This window comes from Trachemys scripta, chromosome 24 (assembly GCF_013100865.1).
Source record: "Trachemys scripta elegans isolate TJP31775 chromosome 24, CAS_Tse_1.0, whole genome shotgun sequence".
Lineage (NCBI taxonomy): Eukaryota > Metazoa > Chordata > Testudines > Emydidae > Trachemys > Trachemys scripta.
This window is the reverse complement of record NC_048321.1, coordinates 11,406,299-11,431,301: the sequence shown is the minus strand read 5'-3', so window position 1 is coordinate 11,431,301 and position 25,003 is coordinate 11,406,299. Positions and strand designations below refer to the sequence as shown.

The 25,003-nt window shown below is 48.2% G+C and overlaps 1 protein-coding gene across 2 annotated transcripts; it reads left to right on the top strand.

The window, feature by feature from the left end:
* Positions 1-1,831: 1,831 nt before the first annotated feature.
* NCSTN (nicastrin) lies at positions 1,832-23,291 on the top strand (the record flags this gene model as incomplete). 2 transcript variants are annotated; one of them, XM_034756840.1, is given in 16 exon segments in its annotated part: positions 1,832-1,936; positions 3,736-3,859; positions 4,765-4,883; positions 6,049-6,194; positions 7,289-7,439; positions 8,374-8,480; positions 10,024-10,176; positions 12,229-12,333; positions 12,585-12,662; positions 13,603-13,772; positions 15,831-15,933; positions 16,179-16,274; positions 17,335-17,422; positions 17,559-17,713; positions 18,585-18,797; positions 21,255-23,291. In XM_034756840.1, coding segments are annotated over 16 exon segments (2,036 nt in total), but the record flags the coding sequence as incomplete, so codon positions are not given.
* Between the last annotated feature and the right edge of the window lie 1,712 nt (positions 23,292-25,003).

Here is a 25,003-nt window from a genome sequence, read left to right as displayed (position 1 = left end):
CGGATGGTGGGGCCCCTCCCCCGGGAGCTGTGGGGGGGGGGCAGGTCGGATGGTGGGGCCCCTCCCCCGGGAGCTGTGGGGGGGGGCAGAGGAGTGGAGGGTTGATACAGCCCTTAGGGGTTGGTGGCGTCTCTGTTGAGGCTTGAGACGCTCAAGCCTGGAGCAGGGTCTGAGCAGGGGTGGGGGGCTTGGCGGGGGGCAGACAGCGTCTGTAGAAGGAAGGACTCCAGATAAACAAGTTTCTCTCTTGATGGGAGCAGGTCAAGTCAGCAGCAGGCTGGTGATGCCCCGGTTCTGGGGCCCTGGCAGGCTGGGAATTTGTTGCTGCTCAGCTTAGTTGTGCTGGGATTTCTTCCCACCCGCTGAGAGCTCCCCAAGGCCCGGTGCTGAACGGTGGGGGGTGGGCACCCAGTGTGTGGTGACGGGCATTGCTGAGCGGTGTGCTGGGACGATGAGGCTGAACCCACACTGGTGTTTTGTGGCTGGCTTTTCGTTTGGGTGAAACGAACCGCGACTGTGGGAGCTTCCATCAGATCTCCTCCTTCGTTCCACCCGCTGTCTTCTACCTCGCTGCATTTGCTTAGTGTGCACGTTAAAGTCAATTGATTGTATTTGGAGAGGCTAGATTCCAGAGTTGTGGAAATAATCCTAATTTGCATATCGTTTAATTGGGGATACATTGGGTTTTTTTAATAGCACGTTTCATATGAAATTTCATTCTGAAATACGGCAGTAAGTAGAAAATAATGAAATAGGGTATCTTATGCTTCTGTGTGGCATTATTACCAAATCTATAACTTTTGTGCAATTTGTCAAGACAATACACCATTTATGTATCCAAAGTGAAGCTGATCATCAGTTCTGTCACTTACCCAGAATTAGGAATACCCAGGTAAAAGTTTCAGTAAATAACAAAGCCACATAGATGTGTTGAGATGCTTTGTGAGCTTACTAGACTGGGACTCAGGAGACCGGATTCTATTTCCAGGTCTGCCCTTGCCTGTGGGTGGCCTGGAGCAGGTCACTTAGCCCCTCTCACCTCAAGTTTCCCCATCAGGAAATGGGGATAATGATACTGACCTTTGGAAAGTGCTACATAAGAGCTAAGGATTGTTGTTGCTCTAATAAAAATCAGTCCTTACTTAGCACTTAGTATCTTCGAAAATGTTATGCAAACATTGATCCTCACAGCACCCCTGTCAGAAAGGTTACTATTACGCATGTTTTTCAGATAGGGAGACCGAGGCACACAGAAGTGATGTGGCCTTGCATGAGGTCTCTTACTGAGTGTGTGTCTGAGCTGTGATTAGAACCCTCACGTTCCTGGTTCCAGATCCAGTGTATGGACCGCTAAGATCAATCCTCCCTCATTATAACTGTTGGTTCAGAGATATGGGTATTCTGGTGTGCCTTTGTAATGATTGTTGGACAACAGAACTGAGAACTGACTTCTTTATTCTGCTGTGTTTCTAAATTGGTTCATGTTGCATATAGCATCTTTCATCCAAACTTCACGGAGCTCCACCCACGGCTGAAAAGCAGCCTCTGCAGGTTAGGTACGTGATAGCTTTTAAACAGCACGTATCAACACTATACAGCAGTGGGAGTGAAAGGAAATGAAGAATACTTCAGTTAAAACTGCAAGGGAATTTACTGGGAAGTGAATTATTCAGTTGGCATTTAGCAGAGAGCCTAGGAATTACTTGAGTTGGGTACCTTTAATTTTCACTCAGAAGGCAACAAGACCTAGATGAAATTGAATTTGTTCTTGTTACAGAACCAAGTGCGGGTGATCTCTTATTTATCCTGAATTTTGTTTCTTTCTCTTCAGGTTTCTGTTGGGGCAATTCTGTAGAGAGGAAAATCTATATCCCCTTAAACAAGACTGCCCCGTGTGTTCGTCTTTTGAATGCCACTCATCAAATAGGCTGTCAGTGTAAGTATTGTAAATGGTTATTTTACTTTAAGTGGAAGAGGCAATCACCTCTTTCACTTACTGAGAGAACACTCATTTTTGTGGCTTCTTCCTGAACTATTTTTAGTTTGTCAATGTCTTTCTAGTAATGTAGTGCCAAAAATGAAAGCTGTATGCTCCAGGTGTGATTGCACTAGGGCCATATGAGAGGTGCTATCACTTCACTGCTTCCTGGTATTCCCAACCCAAGGCACTTCAGAAATCCTGAGATTGGCTTAAAATCATGAAATCAAGGCTTGCAATAAAATGGTGAGAGTTGGTAACACTGCCCAAAATTGCTTTGCTCTCTCTTGGTGCCAAGTCCTATCACATTCATATGTAATTAGCTTAATATCCATGAGATGATAGGAGATTTCCTCTTATTTAAATAGTTAGATTTCACCAGGGCTCAAAAGTTTCCTTAGTATCCTCCCAAAACCAAGGAGCCTTGTGCACTGACCTGTCCCTCTATAACACAGGCCTCTCATTGTGAAATTTCTTTGTATTGTTTTCTGTAATGTAGTTTTGTGTCAGTTTTCTTGTCTTTTGCATAGTTACTGATAAACCACAGCATGTGTAGTTGCTTCGGTAAGGCGACATGCCTAACATGCCGCTGGTCAGTCACATGTCTTTTGTTCCTATCGAATTGGTTCCAGGGTGTGTGTAATCAGTTGGGCATCCTCCCCTTCACGTGCTTTCCTCTGTCTAGAGTATTCTTTTCAAACTCTCCATGGGCTGTGGTTTTAGTTTTGTGGGTTTGTTGTACTACCGAGGTTTGTGGGTTGCTGGGATGACCGAGAAGGAGCACTGATCTAATAGAGTTCCTCTGCTGCTATTGGTGCTGTGCAGAAAGGGTTTCTTGTGAGTCAGCATTTTGTTCATTTGTGGTTGAGTCTCATCATGTGTCCTCAGCGTGAACCACGCTCCCATGTGGACCATGTCAGCAGCAGTTAAAGGGCAGAACAACTAACTGTACGTGGCCATCTCCCCTAGCTGGTGCTCCAACTTTCTCATATAGTGGTGTGAGCCACCTCTTAATACAGATTGTTTTATGGGCACCTCCTTTCCCAATCCCATAATACTCTGGTGACAACTACAGCAATTACTGACCAGGAAATGTGATCACATCTGTGTATCTTTAGCTGTCTTTAATGGATTTAGGGCTCCTGTGCTTTTCCAATACGTGCTTTTGGAAAATGTTAAGCACCTTGTTTTCTTTTGATTGTCGTTTGATTCCTGCCCCGATCTGTCCTGCACATGGCTTTTCTGCTGGTAGGACCCCTCCTGTCTCACTGCACGTGCTTCCCCAGATGTACTCTCAGCTGATATGTTCCCTTCTTTCCTTCTCTTCTGGACATTCCCCGCTTGCTGGTGGCTGACTTCTCCTGTTCCCCCTCGTACTTTTCATCTCTGTGCCTCATTTTCCCCTGTATACAGTAAGGTTCATACTCAACATCCTCCCTCTTCCCCCAAGAGGCAGGTGATGTTTAATTCATTGATGTACCTAAAGTACTTCAAAATCTTTAGATAAAATCTGCTTTAAAAGGGCAGATGATTAGTATGATTATCTCTTAAACTCCTCTTTCAGCCTCATTCATCTAAAAGATGTCTGCGGTTTTTTGGTCGTTGGTCATCTCTTAGCTGAACTGTGCAAGTCAGTTGCTTCTTCCCTCTAATCCCATATGTTGATCTTTCTTTCACTGAAGTGCAAAGTGAAGTGTACAGCTTTGAGGGAAATGGATTTTGGTGAACCATGGAGAATTCTGTCTTTCTCTCTGCAGCCTCCATGAGTGGAGACACAGGGGTAATCCATGTGGTGGAGAAGGAGCAGGACCTGAAATGGGTGCTTACTGATGGACCTCATCCCCCATACATGGTACTGCTAGAGGGGGAGCTTTTCACCAGGTAAGGAGCTATGGTGAATTTTAACCATTCTTAATCACCTCTTCTCTGCCAAAGCAGCGTGAGCCGAAATTGCAAACACAGGGGCCCTAAATCCAGTGGCCACATTTGCCATTTGGGCCCTCGGGACAAGCGCCTGTGTGTGTTTGAGCAGCCAAATCTGGAATTCTGAATTCGCTGGAGATGGGTCCCTGGGAATTGGTCCCCAAAGCCCTAGTTTTTGGCAGTGCTGTGCCTCTGAAGCACCCTTCGTAGGCTGTGGGTGCTGAACACCACTGAAAACCAGACCCTGGGGCCTACTTTTAGAAAAGTAAATTGGAAAACTAGAATGAGTCTTCTTCCTGCACACTGGTACCTGCCCCGGCCAGCATCTCAATAGATGGCTTATCCAGGAGCAGGATTCCTGGGTTCTCTCCTGGCTCTGCTAATGACTGTCTGGTTCCCCAGCAAATAACTCTCTCACAGGGGTGTGGTACAGCTTATGGAATGGTTTTTGGTTTGTGATACTTTTACTGCTGCGTGGCCTAAATCAGTGGTTCTCCAGCTGTGGGTTGGGACCCCAAAGTGGGTCATGACCCCATTTTAAGTCAAGTGCAGGGCTGGCACTAGACTTGCTGGGACCTGGAGTCGAAGCCAGAACCCGAGTCCCACTGCCCGGGGCCGAAGTCTGAGGGTGTCAGCGCTGGGTGCTGGGACTCAGGCTACAGGCCCCCCACCTGGGGCTGAAGCCCTTGGGGTGGGGGGCTCAGGCTTCGGTCCCCCTCCTGGGGTCATGTAGTAATTTTTTTTTGTCAGAAGGGGGTCACGGTGCAATAAATTTTGAGACCCCCTGGCCTAAATCTTTCCTTGTGGTAAGATTGCCAGGGAATTTGGGGGGGGCCGTTTCATCCACATTCTCTTTGTTCCAGGAAGCTGATGCTGCAGCTGAAGGGATCCTCACGAATTTCTGGGCTGGCTGTGGCCATCTCCAAACCCAGCCCCGCACAAGGATTCTCCCCTGGCTTAAAATGCCCAAATGATGGGTTTGGTAAGGAAACGTTAAACTCTTAGTTTGGCTCAGGACGGGGTGATCAGAGTAGGAAGTGTTTTGCAAAAAACTGACAACCTGTGGCTTTACACTTGCTGTGGGATTCTGTGTGAATTATTGCTTTATCATTTAGGCTCATTAACATTCTGTGGGTGTAACCAGTTTGTGCTGGAATCTTGTCAGATTTCACAAGGGTTGGGATGGGGTCAGTATGTAAATGGGAAACCTTCAAAGGAACAGCTGAGATGCTCTAGAAAGTTATGCTAGTGATTCACTAAGAGGTTTCTTCCTTGTGTCACGCAGACTGACCTGGTCTCTCTGCAGTTCCTCTTTCAGATGAGGGATGAAACTCATTCTGACGACCTATGGTCATTAAAAGGTCTTGTGGCTCTCTTTATAGTATTGCACTTTTTATCCCAGTGTCCTGGCCAAATTCCAGCCCTCTGAACTTCATTCTACCTCCCTGTGTTCCCCCTGCAGGCTCATTTGGGTATTCACTTCAATGATTATTCACTGTCTTCCCTAACCCACTGCTGCGTGCTGCTAACCCAGTGCTGTGTTCCACCTCAGAGGTGGCTGCAGATTGGTGGTGGGTGAAGTGATTGCTATATTATGTATAGATTGTACAGCATTTGGGGATGCTTTGCAATGAAAGGTGCTGTAGAAACACAGAAGGTGAGTTTGGTATGTTGGCATTTGTCATATCACCTTCATGCTGTTCACACAGCATGTAGGTGTTACAGTGACGGGCGCTTTGTAAATGCTTCGAGGTGCTTCCAGCACATGATGGATCTCAGAAAATGGTGTGTCTCTCTCTCTTTCAAAGTACAATGTTTCTCTGTATGCATCTTCCACTCTCTCAGCATGTGATAAATGCTTGTTATGTGCTTCTGCCAACCTCTTGGCACATGATGGCTTTGCATGTGCCTCTCTCTCATTCTCTTCACCTGGCAGTGCTCTGTCTCTTCTGTTTTCCCCACATGTGGCAACTGAATCCATCTCTCTGTTCATTTCGTGGTTGGTTTCTTAGCCTGTGGTGGTGGTCTCTCTGTTCCTGCTGCAGTTTGCTCAGCGGGCCCTGCCTTTCCAACAGTCTGCGCTGTTCCCTCAATGATTTGCGCTGTTCCCTCAATGATTTGACCTGCCTGTTTCTCCATGCCCGCAGGTGTCTATTCCAATAATTATGGCCCTCAGTATGCTCACTGCAACTGGACTGTGTGGAATCCTCTCGGGAATGGCCTTGCTTACGAGGATTTCAATTTCCCCATCTTTCTACTTGAAGATGCCAACGAGACTCAAGTTATTAAGCAGGTACTATACCTTAACACAGGGGTGGGCAAACTTTTTGGCCCGAGGGCCACATCTGGGTATGGAAATTGTATGGCGGGCCATGAATGCTCACCAAATTGGGTATTGGGGTGCGGGAGGGGGTGAAGGCTCTTGGGTGGGGCTGGGGATGAGGGGTTGGAGGTGCAGGAGGGTACTCTGGGCTGGTACCGAGGGCAGGAGGGGGATCAGGGCTAGGGGAGGGGATCAGCAGTGCAGACTCCGGGTGGTGATTATCTCAAGCAGCTCCTGGAAGCAATGGCATCTCCCCGCTCCTTTGCAGCCAGGCAGCTCTGCGTGCTGTCCTGTCCGCAGGCACCGCCCCTGCAGCTCCCACTGGCTGGGCTGCGGGGGCGGTGCTTGGGGCAGGGGCTGCATAGGAGCCGGAGGGGGGACACGCGGCTGCTTTGGGGAGCCGCGCAGAGCGGGGCAAGCCCTGGACCCTGCTTCTCGATGGGAGCTCAAGTGCCGGATTAAAATGTCTGAAGGGCCGTATGTGGCCCCCGGGCCGTAGTTTGCCCACCCCTGCCTTAACACCTGCAGAGGGGAGTCTAGCTGTGCCACTTTGGTAGGGAAATACTTTCTTCCACACTAATTTATGCTCATCTGAGTTGCCAGCTTCCTAAATTAGTAAAATTTTGCAGGTGGGTTGGGGGAAACAGGCTGTTTGTATGTAAGGTTAAAATTTGGAACCAGTTAAGAGTCTTCATCTGATAGGGGAATCTTGGTTTAATATCTATTCTGTGCTTGTGTACCCATCTGTAAAGGGCAGAGTAGGGGTCTGCTACTTACCCACCTGTGCGCCCTCCCTGAGACCAGGGCCCCATTGTGCTAGGCACTGTACATACAGCAAAAGGCAGTCCCTGCCCCAAGGAGCTTACAGTCTAAATAGACAAGATAGACAAAGGGTGGGAGGGGGAAGCAGGCACAGATAGGGGAAGTGAAATGACTTGCCCAAGATCTCACAGCTAGTCAGTTACAGAACTGGGACTAAAACCCAGGTCTCCTGAGTCCCAATTCTATGTCCTATCTGCTAGACCACTCTGCTGTATAAGTATTTATTTATATTTCTGTCTCAGTGCTACCAAGACCATAACCTCCCGCAGAATGGCTCCGTCCCAGAGTATCCTTTGTGTGCCATGCAGCTTTTCGCCCACATGCATGCTGTCACCAACACGGTTACCTGCATGAGACGGAGCTCCCTCCAGACCGCCTTCAGCCTCAACCCAGGTGAGTGCACTCCTAGCAGGGTGGGGTGGGGACTGGTGATGGGAATTCAAGTGGGACATGGTGTGTGCATTAGAAAGAGGAAACACAACCCATAGCTTTATACAATACAGCCCGGCACCACTCTGACCTTGAACATGGTGGAGTGGTCTGTGTTCACACAGGTTCTGTAATGAAGGCAGCATTCAAGCCAAAGTAATGCCTGCTGGGAGCTGCAGTCACCACAGACCAGGCCTCTGTGCTAAAGGTGACTGTTGCTGTAGTCTGAGTCTTTATTTACAGGACATGTGGTCCTAGCAAATAACCCGTTTGGCCCTTGGTTGAGGAAAGTGGTTCTGTTGAACTAAGGTCTCTCAAATTCCTTCTTGGCTATGGGTTTGGAGTGATGGCACTGGCCTCCATCCCAGTGCACAACCCAAGAACCTGCCAGACTATTGAGACTTAAATATGCAAAACACAAGAACAACGTACAGTTAATTTCCTTAATCAAATGCTTTTGTGACACCAGTTTCCTCGCTGTAATGTAAATAGTTTACAGTTAAAGCAGTGAGACACCCTGGAGTCCAGAGGTCAGTAGTCTACAGCACAGGACATCCCTGAGAAAGGGAGATAAGGGGTGAAATGGGACCTAACGCCTGCTAAGTATATTACTTGGATTGACTTATTTTGGGGATGGTGGGGTGAATAGACGAAATGGTAGAGGAGCAGTGAATGCACAGGGTGACATTGGGGTCAAAATGAAATCCATGGGAATTTTGTCATTGATTTCAGTGGGATCAGGATTTCACCTCTGATCACTAGAAGGGGGCCTGGTGCTGTTGGATCAGTTGGTGAGCTCTGAACCTCCCAAACTGACCAAAGAATAGCTTCAACTCCTTGTTCTTTATTACTGTCAGAGTTCCTGCTCTTGAACCATATTATTTCTGCTTCCTAGAAGAAGTCTGCGACGCTCTGTCCGATTATAATGTGTGGAGCACGCTGAAACCCATCAATACCTCCAGCAAAATAGACCCTATGGATGAAGTCATCATTGTTGCTACTCGAGTAGGTGGTCATACCTAATTTTTCTGGGCTGGGGTGCAAGAGAAGGTTTTCTAGGGGAGTTGTGCCTTTATGGACTGCCCATCGTATATGCATCAAGTTCTCCTGCTTGTAATCAAGATCTCCTGCCTTAAATCTTGCTGACTAGCCGTGGTTGGTATCATTCTGCAGGTAGGAGCCATTATTCAGGTGCCAGCAGTGTCTCCTGTTTAATGTAGGGGCTGAGAACATTGGGACTCCTGGGTTTTATTTCTGGATCTGCCTCTGACTTGCTGCATGATTCTGGGCAAGCTACTCACTCTGTTTTCCTCTCATAAAATGATGATAAATGTACCTACCTCTTGTAAAGGCTGAATTGTTTCCAAAATGCTTTGAGATTCAAGGGTCTAGTGTATTCCAGGCCTTCTTACTCATCGATTCATAGAGTCTAAGGCCAGAAGGAACCACCAGATCATCTACTCTGGTCTCCTGTATAAGACAGGCCGTTAAATTTCACCCATTTCCCCTGGCTTGAGGCCAATAACTTGCTTAGCTAAAGAATATCTTCCAGAAAGGCATCCAGTCTGGATTTGAAGGTGAAGAACCCACCACTTCCCTTGGTCGTTTATTCCAGTGGTTAATCACCCTTGCTGTTAAAAATCTGAGCCTTATTTCTAATTGTAATTTGTCTGGCTTTAGCATCCAGCTGTTGGATCTTGTTCTGCCTTTTGCTGCTAAATTAAAGAGCCCTTTAGTACCCAGGATTTTCTCCCCATGAAGGATACACTCGAATCTAATCACCATCAAGTTATACAGTGATGTCCAAAAAACCAATCAACTCTCTGCTCTTAAAAGAGTGGATATTGTTATATGGATCTTCATACCTGAATGATGGGGGAGCCCAGATTAGTGAATACCTGGCACTCCTATGATGGTTTTCATCCATTGACCTCAAAGCACTTTACTAAGATGGGATGAATATGATTAGCCCATTTTGACAGATGGTGGAGGGAGGGTGGCCGAGTCATATAGGTGATGTGTCCAGGGTTTTGCAGTGAGTCAGTGACAGAGCTGAGAATAGAACCTAGATCTCCTTGTTCCCAATCTGGTGCCTTAGCCGCTGGACCGCCCTACAGCTGGGGCATACCCTGTTTTTCCACCCCTGCAGATGAGAGAGCAGAACTCGCTGGGTCATCAGGTTTAATGGCCACAGTCTAGCCTATAGTGAACATCAGTTGAACCATTAATAGCACATCACACTTGGCGTGTACTGCTTACCAGAGATCCAGGCCTGGAATACAAGTATGTGCTGCAGGCTAGGACTGGGATGCATTGGCACAGCTGCGTGTGAGGCTCCGGGACTGGTATAGCTATGGGAGCAGTATGTTAAGATTCCCTGGCAGAGCAAGTTGCTTTTGTGTTTCAAGGGTGGATTCAGTTTGGGGCTGAAGATTCTGGCTGTGTCTTATCCAGTCAGGTTTGCCCGTTCTTCAGTCTACCAGTGACCTTGTATTAGTGTCTCTCCATGTGTTCATGAGTTGTTCACTCCTCCCACTTGTGCTCACAGATTGACAGCCATTCATTCTTCTGGAACGTAGCCCCAGGGGCAGAGAGCGCCGTCGCCTCCTTCGTGACCCACTTGGCGGCTGCTGAAGCCCTCCATAAAGTGCCAGATGTGCAGAAACTACCAAGGAACATCATGTTCACCTTCTTCCAAGGGGTAAGATCTTCATCCCCTCCTAGCTTGTCTTGGGCTAGCAATCAGATCCTCATCCACTCTGCCCTTTCGACAGCAGCTTCCACAGATGCTGGTAGACCTCTATGCATCTACACCTGCCTTGTGCCGAGCCACGAGATCCCTCCTCCAACACCAAGCCCTATCCCACAAAGAGCACAGAGACTATGGAGTTCCTGTTGAGGGAACTGCACAAAAGCCACTAACAAGTGGGGCCTGCACTTTCTAGGGGCATCACCTCTAAACTGTTGCAATTAGTTGAGGGAGCCAAAGAGTCTCTCTCTCTTCATCCTGGTGCAAAATAGTTTCTTTGCAAACCTAGAGCCTGGGTGCGTTGGTTCTTCATGTTCCCTTAAGCCGATGCACTTGTAGCCTATCCTGACATGGTGATGGACCCAATGAATGAACGGGTCTCTTGCATCCCTAATTTCTCACCCGGACCTTCCAGGCTTCTTTAGGCCTGTACCCTGCCATCAGGATAAGTCACAGCTTTGCCAGTGTAAATCTTCCAATGAAACCAGGTGAGACAAGATTAAAAATATATGTGCTGTCTGCAGTGCAGCTAATTTCCAAGAGCTGGCACTGGCAGCTGTGTTAAGCCAGGGTAAGCTCTTGCGGGAGGGAAGGAGAGTGATGGTTAGCAGCTGATGTTCCCCTCCAGGCATCTGCGGCGATGGATGGCCTCCCTTGTGTAACTCTGCAAAGCTAGCACCCACGGTCCCGTGGAGTGGCCATGTGACACCCCCAGCTTGGGCATCTGTAGTCAGCTCTTCCCTAAGAGTTGCACTTGGAGCGGTGGATTGGGCAGTCTGTGTGTACCATGTAGAGAAGGTGGGGAGAGTTGTCAGGCTCCACTGTACAGGAGCTTTGGGGAAGGGTTGTCTAGTGGCGGCCTGACTTTTCCTGCCATTCCCTGGAGAGATGGTAGGAATGCCTTTACCTATAGACACCCCCAGAACACCTTCTGCCTCTTACAGTGGGTGCTCATCTCTGTCTTGCACATTCCCCTTATGAGATGGCAGGATCCCTTGATTTCCTGTTGCAGCCCCATCCCCATCCCAGAGGGTGGAAAGAAGTCGAAATCCCCTAACCTGATTTCTGCCCACGCTCTTGTATTCAGAGTCTCACGGGAGATGGTATGATCTAGTAGCTGAGGTTAATAACTAGTGTTAACGTTGTGATTCAGAGGAGCAAAACAGTGGAAAATAAGGACATCTAACTCGTTGGTTTGTCCCTAGCCATTGCAGGCCTGTCGGATCCAGGCGGGAGGTGGCATTCAGATACTACAGTGATGTGCAGAGACTGTTGGGGCTTTGCGCCCATGTATCTCCCATTAACTGTAATGGAGCATGAGGCACATGGAGCCAGAGTTAGGGCTTCTTGACACATGGAGTTACCCCTGATTTTGGAATAAGAGCGCCCACATGGGGAGTGAATCTGGGCTAGTTCATCAGCAGTAACTCCATGGGTCGAGAAGCCTTTTCAAAGGCTTTTAGGCACCAAAAGGTGCAGAAAGGAGACTGGTGGGATTTGCAGAAGTGGCTAAGCCGGTTAGGCAGCCACCTCCCATGGCTCTCTGTGGGCTCAAGGCGCCTATATGCATCTTGAGGTGCCTAAATGCCCTTGTCAGTCTGGGCCCATAGAGCCTGTTCACACACGTTACAGAGAGGTGGAGTTTGTGCTGCTTTCTGCCGCTGCTGGATCAGTGTCCTGCAGTCCTCACCTAGAAACAGGGATGGGGATGGAGATTTCCTCGGGTTTGGTGGAATTCATTAGCCGATCTCTAGATATTGCTGTAGGCCCATCCCTGCCATCAGGGCCTGTATCCCTGACTCATGAAGAGACGACAAAGAGCATTTTTATTTGGAGGAGGGGGGTTTGGAATGCCACCAAACGGCAGAATTTTTAGAAAGACATGAGGGGAGGAGTTAATTCCAGATTCTCCTTCTCCACATCCCCCTCTCAAACACTGCTTAGGATTGAGCTCATTAACTATCCAAATGCCTATGGTTCATACATGAACTTGTTCCGTCACAGGAGACCTTTGATTACATTGGCAGCTCGCGAATGGTATATGACATGCAAATGGACAAGTTTCCCATCCGCCTGGACAACATTCATTCCTTCCTGGAGCTGAGTCAGGTGCGGGACAAGTTTTCTGCCGATCTCTTGGTGACCATTCAGTTGGGTTTTCCCCAGCCAGCCCTCGTTCCTCCCCTTTGATCTCTTTGTGACCACCCATGTGGTGGTCACTCTAGCTCCCACGGTCTGTCTTGTCTCTCTGGGGGGAATTTTCAGCGATTTCCCTCTGCACCAAGCTCTAAATAAGGCAAGCATTGTAAAATCCAGATGGGTCAGCAGCGTGTGTTGACAAGTGGCTCGTTCTCTTGCAGGTGGCTTTACGGAACTCCTCTGTTCTTTGGGTGCACACAGACCCTGTCTCTCGGAGGAATGAATCTATTCAACCACAGGTAATAAAACTCTCCCTTCTGCACAGAGGACAATCTGAATCCCTGTGCCTGCTCTCTGTGTTTCCAGCTGTGGTGTACAAGCCAGGGAAAGGGAAAGCCGCTTACACCCTGCAGGGGAAAATCCCAGAGCACAGCTCTAGCAGAACAGAGAGGCTTCTCGGCAGCTGCATTTCTCCGCTGACAGCAGGCCCCATTACTGGGCAAAGGGCCAGATCCTCACCCCACTGTGGTTTGAGGAGGGCATGGCACTGGCATAAGCATGTCTGACTCCTTCCATTGATTTTGCTGACCACCTGATGACCTGTTGCTAGTGTCAGAGGTCGGGGGGGCAGGGGGTCTCCTAGTTCTGAGTCCCTCTCCATAGCCTCTTTAATGTCCTAGATATTTAACAGCAGCTTTCATCCCAGAGGAACCCACTGAGCCTTGCTAACTTTTCTGACCCCGATATGCAACCAGCTCTGGGGTGGAATGAGCAGCACAACAAAACTAAACAGTAGCTCATGGCATAGTGAAAAATTCGGTGTCCAGCTGATACCATGAGGGAATTTAAGGAAAAAGAATGAAATTTCACAATGTAGTCAAATTATAGGGCCACTGCCTTGACTAGCAGAAAGTGCCATGAGATCTTTAACAATCACGAGAGGTCAGGACCTTGCTCCATCTCTCTACTTAGACTCATCCTCGTGTACCACTGCGCTCCCCAGCATCACTGACCCAGCAAGAAGAACCCTCTGCTGAATTATTGCTGCTTCTGCAGCACTTGGGTTTGTGACGGTCTCCCCTCCAAGTACTACCCTGTCCTGACCCTGCTTAGCATGAGAACTGACATGATCCCAGCCAAAGCGGTTCAGCTCCAGGCCATTCGTGGTAGCCGTGACCAAACACTGAGCGTGATGGAAGCAGTAGAGCATTCCTGACTCCTCTCTCTCTCCCTTTTCAGGTTAAAACACTGGTGGAAGCTCTGATCAACAGCAGCATGGGTGCGAATGTGACTCTACAGGAGGTTAGTCAGTCTCAGCCTCTCCCGCCTTCTTCCTTCCAGCGCTTTCTGAGGGCCAAGCAGATCCCTGGGGTGGTCCTGGCTGATCATCGCACTTCCTTCCAGAACAGGTATGGGGAGCAATGCTATCACTGTTGTGTCTGGGGGGGGGGGGGGGGGGAGAGCAGGTGGTTTCACCTGGAATGTGACTGTCTTCCTGTCTGGTGTTTAAACTCTAGTAGCAAAATAAAATCTCTGTGTTGCTTAACAACCCTGAAGGCTGCTAGCCCCAGCAGCTACCCTCACATCACAGCACCCATGTGCCAAAACCTGGACCAGGTACAAGGGGGAACTTCAGGCTGGTTTGCTCTTTAGCCTCTGTGCTGAAACTGACAAGAAGGGGTCGTTGTCATGAGGACACCTGTTTGCTAGAAATTGGACTTGGTCTCTTCCTCTCCCTCCCTCATGTCAAAGTAGTCCCAAACAGCTGGGACTTTGGATCCCAAGACAGTGCTGAATTTGACATGATGAGCTAGAGGAGAGGGGCAGTTTGAGACACAGATTAGGGCAGAAATTCTCCAGTGTCTAGAAACCAGCGAATTGGAGACAACGTGGTTTGACTTTCAGAACCCTTGGGCACCAGGTCTCATGATGGTAGCCAAGGTGACTTACCCAGAATGGTAGAGGCAGGATTCCTAGCCCCAGTCCAGTGGATGCAGCCCGGCACACTCCTTTGTAACGTAAGGATTCCCGGGGTGCATTGCATTTTCTAATAGAAACCCAAATACACCTGACTCCCTCTGCAGTCCGTGGTAAAGAAACCCAGGTGTGTGCACTCTCACCACAGCCAGCATCTGCCCCCATGTGGCTGGAGCCTCTGTCTCCAGTGTTTGGGGTTGGGGGCACTATCAAAGCTTAGCAAACACCATGCAAAACTGTTTCCGGGAGGTGCCCAGCTCAGAAGGGGACATAGACTCCATTTCCAGTGGTAGCCAGCAGAGGGCAGCTCAGCCTCCCAGAACATCTGAGCTTGGGGGTGCGCTGCCTCCCATACAAGCAGTGTGTGGATGGAGGACAGAGGGGAGTGGGGGGAGCAACCATGTGCCATGTAATTGAACAGGCGCAACATAATTATCCTGACAAGCGAAAAAAATCCAGTTTTGTACAGAAAACGTTCCCCGCAGCTGGCTGGGAGCCAGAGGTGAGCAAATGGCAGCTGAGCATGCCTGAGCCTCATCTGCTCTTCCAGAAGCTGCTGTTTTTTTAATATATCTTTCTATTTGCGGTGGCAGGGGCCCCAGGCAGTGGCAGAGGCTCTTCCATTTACCCCACCTGACCCCCTCGTGGCACGTTCCATGAGCATCCTCTCCCGGGGGGCGTTGGAAAGTGAAGGGGATGGGAGTGGGAAGGGAATTGCTTGTGGCTCTTACCCATCCCGTCATTCCAGGTTGCCTCTCTCCCCTCATCCCCACCCCCTTCTCTGATCCGTCACGCTGTCTCTGCAGACAGCCAGGGGAAGCAGCCACCTTCCAAACTCCCGAGCAGCACAGCTCTGGGCGCGCTGGAGAATTTTGGAGACGAGGGTAGTGCATCTCGTCCTTCCAACTCTTCTTCGCTCTTGGGAAATTGCTTTCAGTGTTCCCATCCAACCTGGAAGCACAGACCATTGTGCTGGGCTTTTCGCCCAGTCCTCGATTCAGCTGTGTGCTGCTGCTGCAGATGTCTTGATGCAAGGCTGTCACAAAGTTAACTTGGAATCCCTCGGACCTGTCAGTGCAGGAGAGTCAATAGGTCCGGTTGGAGAAAGGAACTAGGAATCGGCACTTCTAGATTCTGTTCCCACCTTCACCGCTGACTTGTGGCCTCGTGTATCGTTTCCCTGCTCTGTGCCTCAGTTTCTCCATCCGCGTAACGGATGGGGTAACGCCTACCCAACTGAGGTTTAATCACTGCTCGTCAGTTGCATTGAGATCCTCAGATGGGAGAAGTGGTGCAAGGCCCAAAGATAATTATAAAGCCTCATTAAATGGTTTAAGGAGTGCGTGGGAGGCCAGCGCTCTGGCAAAGCTGCGACTTCGCTCCCTGGGGACCACTCCCAATGTCTGCTTCAGGCATGGACTGAATTGAATTCCATGCCCTGTGATCTCTTTCCGCCCCCTTCCCCAATCCTGTTTCCCTTCCTCTTTCAGATATTACCAGAGCATGTATGACACAGCAGAGAACATCCTGATGAAATATCCTGAGGGGCTTAGCCCCGAGGAGACCCTGGACTATGTCACTGACACAGCTAAGGTTTCTGCAAAACATTGTTTCTGTCCATTGCTCGCAGGGGGGTGGAGACGGGGGGGTGGCGGGGATCTGGGTGCTGGGTTCTCTTCCCATTGCTGGGGTGCTTTTGACTGGGCTGGTGGCATTAGGCGCTTAGATATGAATGTGCTATAAATGCTTTGATGGATGTGTGGGGACTGGCTGGCTCTCCTTCCCTGTTGTTCTGGGCCTGCCTGTCTTGATTAACACAGAGCCCTCTTTCCTTGCAGTCCCTGGCAGAAGTAGCCACAGTGGTCGCCCGTGCTCTCTACCAGCTTGCGGGGGGAACCAGCAACACCTCTGCTATTCAGGCGGATCCAAGAACGGTACGAGCAGATGGGATCCAGTCCCTGGCATCCATGCTGAGCTCTCACGTATTTCCCTTCTGTCTCTGTTTATGTGTGTTTACACAGCATGCTGGCCTGTCTGTCTCCCTGGGTGCCTGCCTCCCTCTCCCTTTCTCCACCAGAGCTGAATGACTAACACTTTACCCTTCTCTCGTGCCTCCCATCAGATCCCAGTGTCTTAAACATTGAGCTACACAAGCCCTCAGCAAAACCGAGCAATATTTATCCTTGTTTTGTAGAGTTGGGGGTGGGTGGAATGGGGGGAACTGATGCACAGATGGGTCATGCAAGCAGTTGGTGGCAAAGCTGGGGACGGAACCCAGGACTCTCAACTCCCAGCCCTTCACTTTAGGTACTAGATCATCCGCCCTCCCAGAACTGCAAATGGAACCCAGGTAGCCTGGCTCCCAGCCTTGTGCTTCAGCCATTATATCACGTTTCCACACCTGAGTATTATCTAGACCGTCCCTGACAAGTGTTTGTCTAACCTGTTCTTAAACAACTCTTCCCCTCCCCCCCCCGTGACAGAGATTCCACAACCTCCCTAGGTAATTTGTTCCAGTCTTAACTACCCTGACAGTTAAGAAGTTTTCTTAATGTCAAAGCTAAATCTACCTTGCTGCAATTTAAGCCCATTGCTTCTTATCCTGTCCTCAGTGGTTAAGGAGAACAATTTATTGCTTTCCTTTTTATAACAACCTTTTATGTACTTGAACACGGAGAATATCCGGGTTAGAAGGGACCTCAGGAGTCATCTCGTTCAACCCCCTGCTCAAAGCAGGACCAATCCCCCTCAGTCTTCTCTTCTCCAAACTAAACAAACCCAGTGTTTTCACCCTTCCCTCATAGGTGATGTTTTCTAGACCTTTTATCATTTTTGTTGTTTTCCTCTGGCCTTTCTCTAATTTGTCCACATCTTTTCCAAAGTGTGGTGCCCAGAATGGGACACGGTACTCCAGCTGAAGCCTTATGCTGATGTACTTCCTGATTCGTCTTGTACAGTTGAATGTGGATGAACCCATTTCCATCTCACTTTCAGGTCTCCAGAATGCTCTATGGGTTTCTGATTAAAACTAACAACTCCTGGTTCCAGTCCATCATTAAACAGGACCTGAAAGGACTCTTGGGTAAGCATGGTCTGGGGAAGAATTCAGAGCTAGCTTAGACCTTGATATGTCACCTGGGAACTTTCTAAAGTTCTGTGGTAGCCTCTTTGGCATCTGGCTTTCTCCCTGCCAATCCTGTTTTCTCTGACTCTCCCAGGCGATGAACTTCCCCAGCACTACATTGCGGTTACCACACTGGTGAACACCACCCAGCTAGTGCAGTACGTTCTGGCCAATCTCACAGGCACGGTTGTCAATTTCACCAAGGAGGAGTGCCTGAACCCTGAAAAAACACCCAACCCCGAGAAGGAAGTAAGTTGCCATCTGAGTAGAACGAGGGTGGGGGATAGGAACAGAAACGCTGGGCTAGTGAACTCCACTGACGTCCCTGCGATGAATTGGTCTCACTTTCGCCTCTCTGAAGAAAGCTGGATGGAAAAATTTCCTTCTGTCCTGAACAAGACATGGGAGAGATGAGGAAAGTCCTCCTCCCTCATAGAGGCATCCTAGTGCCTGAGGCGGGAGACGCTTCAGAAGGGAGTGCTCCTTTAAAGTGAGTACAGCTGGGATGGCAACCTGGATCACAGATGCATCAGTCTGATGGCGCTTTGAGTGTCCAGTAGACTGCCCGTGAATGATGCCATTCTGACATACCCTGTAATTGAGTCTGATCTCACCACCTGCAGCACGTACAGCACAGGCATTGGCAGTGCAAACATCCACCACCCATGGGCCTCTACCCAGTCCTGGTGTCAGGGTCTTTCATTCTTTGGCCAGTCAATCTCTCAAGCTTCTACAGAGACTCGTAAAACTGAGACCTTGGCCACTTCTGGGTATCAAAGATCCCATGATGCCTTCGACAAGAGATGGGGCATTAGCCCTGAGATCCTGGATAAACTCCAACTTGTGAATTACGTTCTGCCAACATAAATTCCCCTGCAGTTTCAGCTGGACACAGGACTGTCATTCCCGGTCCTCAGCTGTTGTACACTGTTATGTGTAGTTAAACAACCCACGCTCCACCTCAGAGAGAGACGCTTTTCAGCAATGGGTGAAGTGAACCTCATACAGTCAGTACAACCCTATTATGATCCCGGAGAGCAAGTGGGGTTCCAGAAAAAAGGTTCTGATGGTTCTTTGCCAGTGCCCTGTTGGGTCTCACTCCCCGGCATTCTCTTTGCAGATGTACGTTTATACATGGGTGCAGGGTTCCAGGGACCCAAACTCAACGTCGCGAGTTCCCTTCTGTGTCCAGTCAACTGTCCATCTAACCAAGGCCGCCTCTCCTGCCTTCGAGCTGAAGCAGTGGGGCTCCACAGAATACTCCACGTGGACAGAGAGCCGCTGGAAGGATATCCGTGCCCGCATATTTCTCGTAGCCAGCAAGGAGCTAGAGGTGAGTTGGTGTTTTATGACACCTTGTGCTATCCTCCTATCAGATCTCACCAGCTAATCAGGGTTGGGCTTGGTCAACTCTTAGGCGACCCTCTACAGAAATCCAGGGTGTCGCAGAAAGTGGCATCAGTGATGCAATAGATGCTTCCCCCCCCCCAAGTCATTTCTGAACCAATAGCCTAATATGGGGTGAGGGGTTTTGACCATTTTTGGTGACTAAAGAACTTGGGACACTTTGCAAGACTGAAGGCTTTAACTGTAGTCTTCTAGCAAAATTCCAACAAGGATAATTCCATTCAGTTCCCCTTTGTAGTTTAGCTAGACACCGTTTTAGTCTTCAGTTTTTCCCCTAAACAGCTGCATAATGATGCTTCATGCTCTTAAACTGCTCTGAGCTCCCTCCCAACTTAAACTGAAGGTGCGTCCTGTATATTGTGTGTTGGATTATGCATGTAAAATGCTTTGGGATCCTCTGGGCTGACAGGGCCCTGTATAAATTTAAGAATATTCTGTACATTAACCATTTGTCTTGCCAAAACATGTATAATCAGGGCTCTGATTGCTCAGAAGTTTTGCCCTTTTGGAATTGTGCTGCATGAGCTCTTCTTCCTTTTAGAAACAAAAGTTCTAGCCCTTCTGGTGAAGGAAAGCCTTCCAAACATGAACCAAGTGTGAATGAAGTGCCGTTGCTTGGATCTGTAGATAGCCTTGGGGGGCTGGCCGGGGGGAGCTGAGACATCCTAGTGGGATGTTAACTTTGAATCCTAATAGTGACAATTTAAATGTCACCATTAACTCCACCTTAATTACATGTGATCATATAAGTAAAGGTGGTATCATGCGTGAGCAAAAAGAAGGAAAAGCCAGAATTCAACCTGTCTTTCGAGTGCTTGATTTTGCAACCTTAATGTGTTTGGTGTATTTCTGAAATGGAATTTATTTTGATTTTGCGCAGTACGATAGCCAGGCATGGCTCAGGTGCCTTTATAAGAAAATCCAGGGATGAAATACAAATCAATACATTATCAGATCTTTCATTTAAAAGCAGAGAATCACAACTTGCCTCAGTTTCTTTTACAGGATTGATCCAGGTTTTTAGTAAGGTCAACAAAATTCTTTCAGCACCCTCCCAATGGCTGCATTGATGTTTAGCTACCAGCCAAATAAGGGTTAATTCTGAGATGGCTTTTGAACTGTGGGCCTACTTTGGAGCTCTCTGGCTGGCTGTTAGTGATGTCATATCCCTGTCTCTAAACCCTGTGAATGTACAGATCTGACTCTCATCGTCATGTGTGTTACAGCAATAAGTCACCCAGGGGCTGGGCATGCATGTCGGGGCAGTTGCTGGGCTGCTTGGGTTGTTACTCACTCAGCGGGTGGTTACTCGGTCTGTGTTGTGCCTCTTAACGCCACCCCAGGCAAGTGTAACTCCCTGCCTGCCATGTCTCAGCCCTTAAATATCCAGCACAAGACATGCAGAGCTCGTGAGTCGCTAACAAGCTGGCTTCTCAGTTACACGAAGGCTCCTTTATGACCCTGTGACAGTATAAAGGGGCCTTGGTTTAAAGGAGAATCAGGCGCAGTCACTCTGGCTTTGCCACTGGTAGGTGTTTGTCTAGGAAGAGCAGCCCATTATGGGACCTTAGGCATGGATAATAAGATCTGCAAGGGCAAAGGATTGATGCTCAGTCGTGTGTATTTATCCGTTGAAATAAAGAACTAATAAACTGGCCAGTTAATTTCTCTGCTTTCTTAAAAAGGCATCAAATAAGAAAGGAGATGATCAAAGTGTATAAATAACAAATTGTAAAGATAAGGTGGACAGGGAGCTTCTGCTTTTCCTGTCTGATGGTACAAGAATAAAGGGACATTCAATGAAATGAAAATACATCAGATTCAGAATCAAGAAATGAATTTTTTCCCCCCACACAACACATAGCCTGTGGAACTCTCTGCCACTGGATGTAATTGAGGCCAAGATTCAAAGGGGGATTGGACGTGTCTGAGGATAAAATAGTTAATGCAAATATACATTTTGGAAGAGCTATTAAAACCTCATGCTTGGAGCTTAAACCAATCTCTAACTATTAGGAATTAGAAGAAAAACTAATGTGGGGAGCAGTTTAATCCTACATCTACCTAATGCAAGGTCTGTTCTCCCTTTCTCTGAAGCATAATGCTGGGAGTACAAAAAGCTGGATGGAACATGGATCTGGTCCAGTCTGGCAATTCCTTTGTTATTCTGGTTTTAGACACTAAGCTCCTTGGGTGGAGACCCACTCTTTACCACCTAGCACAATGGAGTCCGGATCCTTGATTGAGGCCCCTAGGAGTCACCACAATACAATACTGAGTCTCTGCTGAGATGCTTCAGCATCCAGGAGCCTTTACAAAGTGAGTCCGTCATTCTGTCTTTGTAACCACACCATTACATGTTTCCTTTCTTGTCCCCACCTAGATAATCACACTGGTCGTGGGCATCGCCATTCTGATCCTCTCTCTCCTCGCAACCTACTTCATCAACGCCAAAGCGCACGTGCTTTTCAGCAGCCCTGGGGACGGTGGGGCCGTGGCTTATTGAGTGCTTCCCATGGGTTCAGGAACCCCAGCACTTGGATTACAACTGTTGTGACTAAAACTGCTTGGCTGACACTGGAATGTCTCTGCCTTGATAGGGACACGGGTGGATCGCTCCATGATTTCCAAGGGTGAGCCCAAGAAACTGAACCCAGAAACAGAAGAAACTCCCCCCAAAAACTGTGTTGACTAACTCCTAAAGAGATCATGTTGCTTTAAAGTTTCCAAGGGCCTTGAATCTTTGTCCTCCCTTTTGGGCAACTCTGAAGAGGGTCAGTACTGGATGCTACCACCTCCCAACTACCATGGATATGTTTCCAGAATGGGGGTGGGTGTGAAGCACATGAAGGAAGGGCCTCTCTGGGACATACATGGATGGCAGATTTCTTTGCTCTCTGAGCCCTGGTTGTACCTCTTTTATCTGGATTAGCTGAAGAATTGTCCGACAGCTGCTGTGAATCTATGTAAATTACAGTGCGGACAAGGGAAGGTGTGTTGAACAAATAATTAGATGTCAGATCTCCTCCTTTTTTTAATAGTGCAATACTTGGGAGGCAGCCGGGTTGTACATATATAAATAGCTTGGCTTAATTAAAAAAAAAAAAATCACAACTTACAAACTAATCCTTTGCTCCCACTGCCTTTCTCCACTGCTGCTGCTTCTAGGACCAAGGAACTCTGGGGAATGTAGTCCACTGGATGTTGCCATGTCTGTTGCTCTTGGGAGAAATGGAACTTGTCAGATATTTACTTTCCTCACAACAAAGCTTTTCTCTCCTTTTATAATAGGCCGAAGGAGGAGAGAGCTATGTCCGGAGATTGGGCTGGGAGTCATTTCCCTTGTCTTTTTAGAATGTCAGCCTTTCAGGAGCTGGGATCGTCTGCTACTCTGTTTATACAGCGCCTAACACAATGGGCCCCCGACCTTGATTAGCCCCTAGGCACGATCACAAAATAAACCTGATTAATAATGAGCACTGACCTCAGCACCTTGCAGGATTGAGCGTTTAGTGATAGCAACTAAGGCTGATTGGGTAGGAGAACCAGCCTCTCCAATGGCCCTGGATTAACTTTTTGTATCAAAAATTCCTCCCATCCTTCAGTATCCGTGATTTAAGGACAAGAAAGTGATGTTGATACCCCAAGTGAACAGCTGAGATTTGTGTAAAGGAACAAATCAAAGAAAGTGGAGCTGGTCAGTTCCAACCCAAACATCCTAGTCAGCCTCCTGAAGGGTTAGTTATTCCGTCTGTTCTCCAGTTGAGTCTTGAAGTGATGCGTGCTATGGATTTCCACTGCTTCCCTTAGGGAAACTGCTCCACTCACTAATACGTCTTGCTGTCAGGACACCGTTCCTGAGACTCCAAGACGGACTGTTCCTTTGCTCATGTTCTTCTCGTTGCTCCTAGTAATGATGGAGAAAAGCTTCATGTCTCAGTTTAGGCTGAAAAACTACCCTTGCATGGTAACCGATTTTGACACCCTTCATCTACCTAACTTCTAACCCACCCCAACTCTGTCAGAACTAAACCAATCTGCCTGGAATTGCCCTCAATAGAATATTTCTGCAAATGAAGCTGTTTAGGTGAAGGGGAACTCAGATATGAGCTTACAGTTTCCTAAAAGAGGGGGTTGCGTTCAATATATGATACTTGCTCTCCTCTACAAAATGCTGTAAGATTTATGGATGAATGGTTCTACTTAAGGCCAGGATGGAATTATTGTTACACTTAATCAAAAATCACGTTGCTATCGTCAGGGCTTCAGCCGTATTTTAAAGTTGTTGTTTTGTTCCTTCCACATGCAGATTTAATGCTCATGCTGTTTTCAGAAGGCTGCTTGACTGATTTTTCTCTCCCTCCCCCCTCGGTATTTATTCCTCTATGAAGAGAGAAATAAACCTTCTCCCTGTTCTCCACTCCAAGCTTTTTGTTCTGAAGCTGATCGCTGGCGAGGCTAACAAACAGCTGCCTCTGTTGTCTGTGCCTACGCCACTCCATAGATGGCCAATAGGTCTCCCTGTGGACAGTGCAATAAGCAACCCTCCTATCACGGGCTGACAAAGGGAAAGGAGAAGCAAGGGGCCAGGCTAGAAAGCGGAGCAGCAAAGACAAATTTTCCACGCTGCTGCCAATGCTGGAACACACCAAAAGTCACTTGACTGACAGCCCAAAATTTGCTCTGGGTTTGGGATTTTTTAGTCTCTCAATAACCCTGGTTGCCAGCAGCCTCGCCTAATCAAAAGGGTGAAAGCAAGGAACTAGCCCTCGGAACGTTTCCCTGTCCTGCTGCAGTCAGCGAATGACTCAGTTCGCTCTTGTGCCTCTCTTCTTTTTAAGCGAAACAGGATTGAGGAGTCAGGACTTCTGGGAGGGCAGTGAGATCTAACAGGTGATAGGACATGAGGCGGCAGTAGCCCCAGGTTTCTGTTCCCTGAGTGAATCACTTCCCCCGTGCCTCAGTTTCCCCATCTGCAAGCAGGAAGGGATGTTGTCCTGTTGCATAGGAGCGTGGTGAGACTTGATTCATTTCCATTTATAAACTGCTTTGAGAGCCTGGCAGGAACTGTACTAAAGAAGGCAAAGGATTTGTGATTAAAATGGAGCTAGCACTGGGGAAAGGTGCTGGCTTGCCAGCCGTGACCAATGCAATCCTATTTTTACCCATGATCAACACGGGGCAAGCCCTCGTCACTCATAGTCGTGGTGTGGAAGGGGGGTGACATTGTTTCCATGGCTTATCCAGTCCTTTGGCCTCACCCCTGACATGTAAACCCAGGGCTCCATGCCAGTTGTGGGTTTTGGGATACAAAGACTCATCTTACTGGGAGCAGACGGAACTGCTATCCTGCAGCTACCCAATGGCTTTCAGCTGTTACGTGCTCCATGTGGATTCATAGCCGTGACCTAGCACTGGAAAAGCTCATTCTCCTATTCCCAAGCCATATCCTCCCTGCATTCATTTAGATTTCAGATGTCTCCAGAGGAGGCCGAGTCCTCACTTTGAAACTACCCAGCTCAGTCCCCTTTCGTTCCCCTGGCTGGTCTGCTAGCTGCTTTTATAAATCACAGTGGCTGCTCTGTTGTCAGGGCTGCATCTTGGTCGGGGCTCTGGCTTCTGTCGCCAGCGTCCACTGCCCATCCTGCTTTAGCTGCAGCAGTCCTCAGCTGCAGGGATGGAAAAGTTTATAACTCCCCTGATACACTTCTCCATCATTCCGGCGATTATACACATTAATTAGAGCGTTCCTAATGCTAATAAGCAGTGGTGAATAAATGCCTTCCCGGTACCTGACCGCCAGGCTTATTCTGTACATGGATGTAGAAAATAATTTGATTTTTTTTTTTTTTGTCATTGACTTTGATTTCCTCTTAGCCTTTGCAATAAATATAAAAGCAGTGAAGTTAGAGGTGATTTGTTTGGAGTAAGAGGTAAAAATCTTCTTGTGCCTCATGCTGGAGAAAATAATGCAGAAATCCAGAAGACAAACTAGTCAGCACTTCTGTTTCTCATGCACTTCTGTAGATTCTTTCATTTAGGGATGTCCCAGTGCCTAGATAATAATACCTATTTCTTATCAGCAGTCGACTTCAAAGCTCTTTACAAAGGAGATGCGCATCGGGGTGCAAA